Source organism: Clytia hemisphaerica, unplaced genomic scaffold (assembly GCF_902728285.1).
Source record: "Clytia hemisphaerica strain Z4C2 unplaced genomic scaffold, Clytia hemisphaerica genome assembly, whole genome shotgun sequence".
In the NCBI taxonomy this organism is placed as follows: domain Eukaryota; kingdom Metazoa; phylum Cnidaria; class Hydrozoa; order Leptothecata; family Clytiidae; genus Clytia; species Clytia hemisphaerica.
The window spans coordinates 268,546-278,911 of record NW_027103760.1 but is presented as its reverse complement, the minus strand read 5'-3'; the positions used below and the strand labels follow the sequence as shown (position 1 = coordinate 278,911).

The following is a 10,366-nucleotide window of genomic DNA, read 5'->3' as shown; positions in this document are numbered from 1 at the left end:
AAAGCCAAAGAATGTTCTGGACTGGTTCTAAATTATTTTGCTAACGAAGTCTTATGTTCTTATATTGTTTGTTCTCATAAAAAAACGTGTAATTAGTATAAACACTAAGCGAATCAGCTCTCTCTAATACACCTTTTCTACCGTAGCCGCCAATTGCCGCGCGGGCATTTTTTAGTCCGTTTTACCACCCTAAAACCACCCCGGCTTTTTTTCGCACCTAAAGACAATAGAAAAAAGATGTAAAAAAGATTAGATCGAGTTTAGAGTGGTAAAACGGACAAAAAGATACCTGCACGGCAATTGGCGGCTACGGTCGAAAAGGTGTATTTGAACCACTATACTTCGAATCTTTCTGTAATTCGAACTTGGGATGTTGGAAAACTAAATCCGTAATTCGAATCTATTTTGACCTCACTCTTTCCTGGTAAATTCGAGCCCAGTCTCTTCACGCTGAAAAGGTCCCTTGAAGGTCGAATTATAGGTGGGTGTAGACTATGCTATAGTCTATAAGACGAGTTTCATCTAAGAGGAACATATTACGTTTTGTAATATACAAACTATGTTATATCATAATAATATATTATACGGACGATAGCATAGTCTACTAGTAAGACGGTGGGTGGTGTATTATTGGGCCCTTGAAGGTCGAATTAGTCAATTAAAGAGAGTCAACTTATCGAGTTCCTTATTTACATAGCTGCTAAGTTTGGATTCGTAAAAATTGGATTCCTTAAAACTTGTTTTCTTATTCTCAGCCTGAGCAGTTCCTTAATAATTCCTTATTTTTTGGACCATTTTCAGCATCGAGTTCCTTACAAACGTGTTCCTTATAAAAAAAACGTGTATACATACAAATAAAAGATTACGATTAATTCTTACGAGTCATCTTAAGAGCAATACTTAAACCTCAATCTGTGGCTAGTTTTGATATCCACTTTCTTCAACAATGAATCTTTAGAACGTGTAGAATTATAAAATTCATATAGAATACTGTATAAAGGATTCATATAAAAATCTAGAGCACTATATGTCTCAGATAATTTTGTTTTCGATGTTTTGAGCTTGGTTATAGGCGTTATATAGGCTACCATTAACAACAACTCCAACAATTTCGCCCAAAAATCAAAACCAAAACATAATTTTGTTCAGACTTTTCTCCCCTTCCATTTCATTTGCTTATCCAACATCTGAAAATAAAGTTTCCGAGGAAACAATATTTTTCACTTCTATTAAAAAAAAAAACCGAGTTTTTTATCATATCACAGCGTTTTTGCATATAACCATATAAACTTAACACTCTCTTCATATTTTCTTTACTAAAGACGTCTGTAAACATCTTTTAAACTACAGTTAACAAATCAATCCTATAAAATGTAATTCTACACCAATACCAATACCCTTCCCTTATACATTAGTACTAGTAATCGTATGGTTTGGAGTGCAATTAACGATTAATCACGAGTAACAAAGGAGAAAATAGTAATTTGCACGAGTCCGAAGGACGAGTGCAAATTACGGTATTTTCTCCTTTGTTACGAGTGATTAATCGTTAATTGCACGACAAAACATACGATTCCGAGGTAATCGTCATGATATAAACATTCGAAAACCTCCTTTTTTTCTTTTGTGTTTAAAAAGAAAACATTGCAGTGTAATTTTTCTTTGTTTTCAATTAAAAGAAGCTATTTTAACGTAAAATTTCTTTGTTCTTTTTTATATTGAAGAAAAAAATGTCTTTGTTTTTTATTATATAGTAAAAAAAGTCTCTGACACAGTACTTGGGAGAGAAAAGAATAAGGGGACAAAAGTGTCCCCCCGCCGAAGAGTGCAAAAAGTGGTAATAGTGCAATTAACGATTAATTGCACTCCTCTAAACCAATCAGATTCGAGTAATTTTGCACGGCTGACGATTACACATATAATTGTCTATTTATGTAAGTCATTAAGGAATTAATCTGTAATTTGATGATCTCAATAATTGTTAAAGTGCAGCTTCTATGCACGTTTTTTTTTTTATTAGAACACATGTGCTTATTTTTTTAGCAATTTTCAGCCTAAAATGTTCTTAAATGCATTCTTAATTTTTCAGACTATTCTAAATCGCCTAAATCGACAATATCATGCAAAATAAAGAGCACTTAAAATTGGTAAAATTTGACACTCGATCTTGGAAAATCCTTCCCTAAGTTCGTTTAATTTTTCAACGAAATTCAGCCTCGAATCAATGTTCTTATAAACTGGGTTCTAATAAAAAAAACGTGTAGATACATCCCAAAATACATTATTGTATAAGAACATGATAAGAATGTATTTGCGCTTTATGTACCAACTCGTAAAATCCAGACTTTAGCGAATCTTACCAAAATATTGAGAATATTAAAAATCAGAATATTTTGAGAACACTTTTTGTTTAAGCTTCTTCAAAACTAAACAGCTAAGAGATTTCCGTAAACTTCCAGTACTACAGTATATGACATTGATTTTCCTTATAAAAGCATGTAGAACACATAATTAAAAATAATTCTTCTGATTCAGAAACCAAAAAACTGTAGACATACAGGTAAAAATTAAAACTAGCTTTCCATGATGAGTTTGTGACGTTCTTGAATTCATAATCCAGCCTTTCGCGATACAATCGAAAAATATTGACGTTAACATAAACAAGTTACCGTGGCAAGAAATATTGAATTATGAATGAACTTTGAATGTTAAAGTCCGAAGTCTTCGAAATCCTGACCTTTACACATTAAACCTTTTAGTATATCTAACGTAAAAATTCTCTCTCCAAATTATTTTTGCGGTTATAATATATGTAATCTGATGATAAGTAGATGATCGGATATGTATGCAAAATGACATTTCGGATGTGATATGAAAATAAATATTGAACATAGCTTTTTATAAGAAAAGAAATAATTCTTTAAGCCTTCGGATGTTTTTAACTTTTCGAGTTTTAAGCCTAAAAATGTTCTTAACATGTTCTTAATTAACTTGTTCTTAATATTTTGACCATCGCAGCCTTGGCCATCGCATGTTCTTATAAAGTTTGTTCTTATAAAAGAAAACGTTCTCGTTGTTCCTGTAAAAATGTTCTTCTAAAAAGAGAATTAGACTTTATGTCACAGTAATCATCATGTAAACTTAATACTTTTACACGTTTTTTTTTACAAAAACAAACTATGAATATAAGACTTCGATGGCCAAAATGTTAAGAACAAATTAAGAACATTTTAAGCCTTTTTAAAATCCAAAACACTCGATTTCTTAGGGAAATGAACTAAACTACTCAGAAAATGGTGAAAATAAGAACATGTTAAGAATATTTTTAGGCCTAAAACTAAAAAGGTTATGAACAACTGAAGGCTCTAAAAACGTTGAATGTTTTTATAAAAAAACGTTTATAAGAACATAAGGTGTCGATGGCTAAACTTAATATTTAGAACAAGTTAAGAATATTTAAAGGTTTTTATAGACATCTAATTTTTTAAATGGAAATACAGAAAAAATTACTCAGAAAATGGTGAAAATTTAAGAACATTTTTATAAGGACTCGTATAAGTACATTCATTCTTAGGCTTAAAACTCAAAGAAACTAAGAACATCCAAAGACTTCGAGGATTTTGGATGTTCTTATAAAGAAAGCGTGTATAGGATCATTATAATAACATTACAATCTTTAAAAGTCTTTCTTACATAAAACATAATAATATATTATTTGTAAGCACAATGTATAATTGTATCTGTGCGTTTCAGTTGGTCCCTATAATTTTATATGTTCATGCTATACACGCTTTTTCTTACAAAAACCAGTAAATTTTGACTCAGGCTGGGATGTTCTTAATTTTTTGGCTTATATATATTCTTACGATATTCTTAGGTTTTTACCAATATTTTCAGCCTCGTGTTCTTGTAACTTTGTTCTTATAGAAAAAGTGTGCAATTTAAAAATCATTATGTTAGGTTTTATTTTTACATAAGTGTGCTCCCGTTTCATATCAGACACCTATTTCATATCAGGACAATGTCTGCCTATTGTTATGTTATGCTGATATAAGCAAATAACGTTTTTCTTTACCTCTTTCTGACCAATATTGCTCCACATTCGTGTCAATCCAATGTGAAAAAGCTTGTAAATTAAAATCGATGAGTAAGCAAACGATATCTCTCTTATTTAAAAACCAAACCTATAATATTGTAAACCATCTAATATTATATCACTCTTATAAAATAAAACTCTTATTATGCAAAATTATCTAAAATAAAAAAATCATGATAATTACAAATCTATTTCTACAAAATCTAAAACCAGTGAAGTACTAGATTAGGAGCATTTGACGCGGTAGCCATTTTGAGAAAAAGTCAAAAATTCAAATAAGAAAATAATAATAATAATATATAATATATATTTAATCCCTTCTTCAATTAAAAACATTGTTTCGTACTATTTTTACCCTCCAAGCTTGGAAGACTGTGTTCACAATATAAACAACTTTCTCTACTAAAAGAAGCTGAGCAGGCAGGAGTTCCCTTAGCTGACAAATGTAATAAAAATAGTAAAAACTATAGACTGTACCGACAATATTAGATCTTTTAAGCGATTTTATTGAGCAGGTGGTTGAGCTGGTACAGATTCTTGGTAGGAGGGTGGTTGAGCATATCCTTGTTGAGAGACGGGCGGATATCCTTGCATGGGCGGTGGATATGCTCCTGGTGGAGGATAAGCTCCAGGTGGCGGGGCATAACCTTGGGGTGGGTAAGCACCTTGTTGGGGTGGTGGGTAAGCTGGTTGTTGAGGTGGATATCCTTGCTGGGGTGGTGGAACATATTGTTGGGCGGGATAATTCTTCGCTCCCTCATTAAGAGAAGTTGTATTCGTTGCTAAGGAAAAGATATTCAAAAAATAAAATGAATAATATGGTTAATGTGCAAAAGTGTAACTCGCCAAAAAACGGAATGGAAAAAATCACGGCTTTTGGCGAGGTAAATACTTGCTAACTCCAGGGCACTTCATAGCAAAAGAAAACTTAATCCGAATTAATGATTTCGACATTCAAAATACAAAAAAGAGAGGGAATTTATGAATATTTCGACTATTTTGACAGTGTTGACAATGACTCGATAAAGAAGTCGAAATATTCAGAAATTTCACCATCTCTCTCTTTTTTGTATTTTGAATGCCGAAATCAAGAAGATGAGCTTATTAGGATTAAGTTTTATTTTATTTGTTATAAAAAAGAATCAATGGAAATACCTGTTTGGTTGTTGACGACAGTCATGTTGTTCCCTTGTGGTGTCATGTTATTAAAAGCGGCTCTTTGGCTGAACACATAGCCTCGCTTCTGTTTCAAGCAAACACACACGATGATACAAATAAGGACCAAAGGAATAAGAATTCCGGCAGCAATATACCCTCCGATAGATCCATAGTTAGCTGGAATGAAAAAAAGAACATCAAAATTTTTTTGAAGCCTTGGGATGTTCGTAACTTTAATAATAGTATAAAAATAATGACTAATATTTTAAGTGGGAATGGGGGTTTGTACTTCCGTAAAAGTGATGGGATTGGCTCTTTTTTAGTACGGTATTATGGGATTTGACGAAAAAATAGACGGGAAAACGGTATTTTAAAATTAGACGGTGACGGTATTTAGCCTTATTTTTTGTCATTATGCCGGTATTTGAACCTCTATAAACCGGTGTGACGGTGTTATCATTTTTTTTCAATTTTCGGGATTCCGGGATTAAGCAAAGGTTTTTAACGGGAAAACGGTATTTCGAACCCTGACAATAACGACTGAGCTTTTAGGCAGCTCAGCATGGTACTGAACTGGTAACAAACATAAATTTCTAATTGTGTCATTTGAGTTTCAAGCCCAAAAGTGTTACTAACATGTTTTTTTTTCTCGTTTTGGGAGTATTTTTTGTCCATTTTCCTAAGAAATAAAGTGTTTTGAGAGTCCTCAAAGCATCAAAATGTTCTTAACCTGTTCTTAACATTTTTTGCCATCAAAGCCTTATATAGTTCGTTCTTATAAAAAATGTGTAAAAAGACAGGTCGTGAAAGCACCTTAAATTTTACAATTCAATATAAATCTTTTACAATATTAGGCATTTTATACTATACTAATTTTATTTTAGACACATATCTAAAATAAAATTAGTAGTCTCTGCCAACCTCTTTTTCGTAAAAAAAAACAACTTCGAAGTGCGGTTTGTAACGGTTAGGCACCATTCTGTAACTGAGATATATTCTCAGTCTCTTGTTTCTTCTGCAGTGGAGTGGTGTTCTATTTTTAACAAGCAAATCCCGTTAAATAAAGTGATATTACCTCAGTGCCATGAATTCTTGCGGCTTTCAAAAGAACACTCCCACGCACCTGTTTTTCGACTGGTACTAGCGCGAAAAAAAAATTATCTAACCGTAAGAGACCGACACACGACAACCAAAAAGCGAAAATCGCCCATGTGCATCTGGGGCACTGACCTTTATATATCCCTGGACCAAGCTATATCCGCCATCTTTGATCGAAGTTTTTTTTGAATTGGTATCCGTAAAGAAGCCATTGCAGTGTTAAAAATTAACATCTAACGGCGCTACATCATCAAAAGTTTTCGAGGGAAAGTAGATCTAGCGCTCTTGATGCATATACACCGCTATTGAGTAGTGCCGCCATTAGGGTACCACTTTTCAAAAAACTCCGATCAAAGAATTTTGCTTGGCCGGGATTGAAAAACTTGGTCCACGGTATATAAAGGTCAGTGGTCTGGGGTTGGTACAGGCTAAGATAGGACATACAAACGAAAATATTAAAATCTTTTTGTTTGGGTTTACTTACTGTAATAAGGGTTATTGAAAGCAACCCATCCAACGACAACGCCTCGCTTATTCCAATCAGTCCCGCGTTTGTAGGTAATTTTGACAGTAGGTTTGTAATAGTTAGTAATCCCGTTATCCCGGGTGCAAATGTCTTTCCCGTAGGAATAACTGTCTTCGTCTAAAAAAAAAGAAGTTTGAATTGTATCCACTATTAAACTGTCCTCGTATTTTATGGCGGTAAGATAGACTCGATGGTCTGATTTTAAATAAATTTTATTTCATTAGATTTGTCATTTTACCATATTTGGTATATTTTGGTCTGGACCTCAATTTCACTAGCTCACATTTTATCGTCATTCGTTGGTCGCCATAACGATAAAAATGCGTAAGTTTAATCTCTTATTTAGTACACTTAACATAGTTTTGTATAGAAAGTTAACCTTTGGTCGTTATTTGTGGTTCATAAGAGGAACAATAACGAAGAAAAGGTTTGATTTTACATTTGCCTCGATGTTCCAAACACACTTAACAAAGATTTCTATGAAAAACAAAAAACTTACCTTTGATCGTTATAAGTTGCTTACTAGAGGGACAATAAGAATAGAATAGGTTTGGTTTTAAATGCCTCGATGTCCCAAACACACTTAACAGAGTTTTGTATGAAAAACTTACCTTTGATCGTTATTTGTTGCTCATTAGAGGAACAATAAGAAGAATAAGTTTGATCTTTAATGTCCATAACGTGAATAAGATATCCGTTAGATTCTGAACGATCAAGTTTCCAGGAGCAGGTTGAAGGATATGTAGAGGATGATGGCCAGTTTGGTGTTGCCATGACTCCGGTTGATGAGGTTTTAGTACTAAAAAGGTGAAAACAAAAAAGATGAGAAAAATTATGATTAAATCTCGGAGAAATTTCTTTTTAACATTACCATTTTCAATCATTGTGTTTTTGAATCTGAAATAATCTAAGTCTGGTAGCAAACGAACGAACAAACGAACGAACGAACGAACGAATGAACGAACGAACGAACGAACGAACGAACGAACGAACGAACGAACGAACGAACGAACGAACGAACGAACGAACGAACGAACGAACGAACGAACGAACGAACGAACGAACGAACGAACGATAATGTATATGACATTTACGTAGGTCCTAATAGCAGCAATGGGACCAAGAGATCTCGATTTTCAGGGAATATCCAAAGTTATTTCAGGTCGCAAACTATCCGTTAGCCGTTATCCCAATGAGAACACCATTCTTCCCACGTTCCGTTCAGTCTAAAAAACGCAGACCCCATCAAAAACAATTGAACATTTTTTTATTATAAGAACATCCAATATTTTTGAAGCTTTCGGATGTTCTCAACTTTTTGAGTTTTAAACCTAAAAATGTTCTCAACATGTTTTTGTTTTGACCATTTTGCGAGCATTTTTTACCATTTTCCTAAGAAATAGTGTGTTTTTGAGTCCAGAAAGCCTCAAAGTGTTCTTAACATTTTGGTCATTGAGCCTTGTGTTCTTATATAGTTTGTTCTTATGACAAAAAAAAAACGTGTAATCCAAACAATAAAAATAGTGTCAAACGCCTGGGCTATTTTGAGAGCTTCCATACGAAAGACTACGTCATGAATATCGTGAATACTTAGTAGCGACCGTAGTGCAGTGGTAGAGCATCCGGCTACGGTGCGCAAGGTTGTGGGTTCAACCCCCAGCCGGGTCATACCAAAGATTCCCAAAATGGTACTTGATGTCTCTCTACTAGATACTCAACAATTAAGAGAAGGATCAAAGATAAATAAAACAATCCAGGGAGAAAGAGTGGCGCCCTCCCCTACCTTCGGGTAGACAGCTATCGAAAGAGGAGCCTTCGGGTAGCCTCCAACTGCGGTCGCAAACTTACTCTTTACTTACTCTAAGCCTGTCGTGCATGAGCTTAAACCATACGAATATTGACTCCAAGTCACTGAGAATGTCCCTTTCGGTGAGTAACTGTAAGGACTTTTCAATTCCAATCTCAAACAATTTGTATACGCATAAATGTCGTGAGGAAGAGATGAAATCATGTTTCCTGAACAAAATTCTGCGATCTCTGTTCTGTCCCATGAATATTGTCCACATCTAAAAAAAGAGACGGAATTCATGATATTCATGACATGTTTTCTACGGAAAGACCCCGGTTTTTGCCAGTAGTGGCACTTTTATATACCTTTTGTCTAGTTTAAAAGTGCCACTACTGGCTAAAACCGGGGTATTTCCGTAGAAAACATTACGTCATGAATATCTTGAATATGAAACAACAAAGTTTTTTTTTTAAGGTTTTATTTTTACATTACTGTTGCCGTTTCATATCAGACACATTTCATATCCGGACAGTGCCTCCCTATTGTTATACTCTGCTGAATAAACAAAAAATTGGTTTTCTTTTCCTCTTTCTGATCAATCTTGCTCCACAACATTGTGAATTCAATGTGAAAAAGCTTGTAAATTAGAATTGACGAGTAAACAAACGATATCACTCTTATTTATAAATGAAACTTTCAATACTTAAGGCTTGGAGACACGAGAAGTTTTTTTTCGCGTTGGTGCAATGCAACATGCTCTATCCAACCAACACAAGAAAGAAAGTGTGTTTCCCATGGTTTCCTTTTTTTGTTTCATGGGACAAAAAGTGTGGGAAATACCCAAAAGACACGCTGATCTTGTCCCAGGGACAAAATTGAGATTTCAGTTTTATTGGTAGAACGAAAATTGGTGTGGAGACACGATAAAGCGCTTCAGGTTGGTGGGATGGAGCATGTTGCATTGCACAAATGCGAAAAAAACTCTTGTTCCCAAGCCTTCAATAGCAAAAAGTCTTGATGCTTCAGAAGTCCATTTAAAGGGTTTTGTCATTTAACAGAATCAAATGTTAAAACGTAAATGAATGCTGAAATGATGTTGTATGTCAAGTTTTAGCATATGCTTAAAAAGAATATACTCTATATAAGAATACCCATGATGAAAATGGCCAAAAAATTTAAGAAAATGCTCAAAACACCACCATCATAGATTTTTGACAGCAATACATAAAAAACGTGTATCGTAAAACGTACACCCTCTCTCACAAAAGACTAAAACATACCCAGCATAAACTTTGATATAACCATCGCTACAGTAAGGCATATCTCCAGGGATATTATCAAAAGTCAACCAAGTCATTTTGACAGCCATTGTAGTACCAAGGTTAATATCATAAGTCTTTTTAGAGCAACCATATTTGTTTCCACCAGACAAAGAGCCAAAAGAGCCAGTGACAGTCTCCTTTGAACAGCTATAGCCCCAAGTTGGCAATGTCATTAATACCAATTGTAAAGCGACGAGTGACAACCAATAACTTTTGGATCGGCCCATATTTTGAGGAGTGTGATTTTTATAATTTTGTTATTGTTCTTTTCGTGTTTTTTTTTTCAGTCTAAAAAAACAGAAAATGAAAATGGTCAGTATAGAGCAGCCAAAAAATATTTTGGAATCATCTAGTATTTATTTGTATTGCGGTTTTTT

At 34.0% G+C, this 10,366-nt stretch overlaps 1 protein-coding gene across 1 annotated transcript; it reads right to left on the bottom strand.

Moving 5' to 3' along the window:
• Positions 1-3,834: 3,834 nt before the first annotated feature.
• Positions 3,835-10,279, bottom strand: LOC136805594 (uncharacterized). The gene is made up of 6 exons (XM_067062160.1): positions 9,948-10,279; positions 8,738-8,944; positions 7,490-7,677; positions 6,837-6,995; positions 5,252-5,431; positions 3,835-4,878 (listed from the first exon to the last, which is right to left on the bottom strand). Exons 1-6 carry the CDS (start codon positions 10,214-10,216, stop codon positions 4,601-4,603), a joined length of 1,281 nt encoding a protein of 426 aa, XP_066918261.1. The 5' UTR covers positions 10,217-10,279; the 3' UTR covers positions 3,835-4,600.
• Between the last annotated feature and the right edge of the window lie 87 nt (positions 10,280-10,366).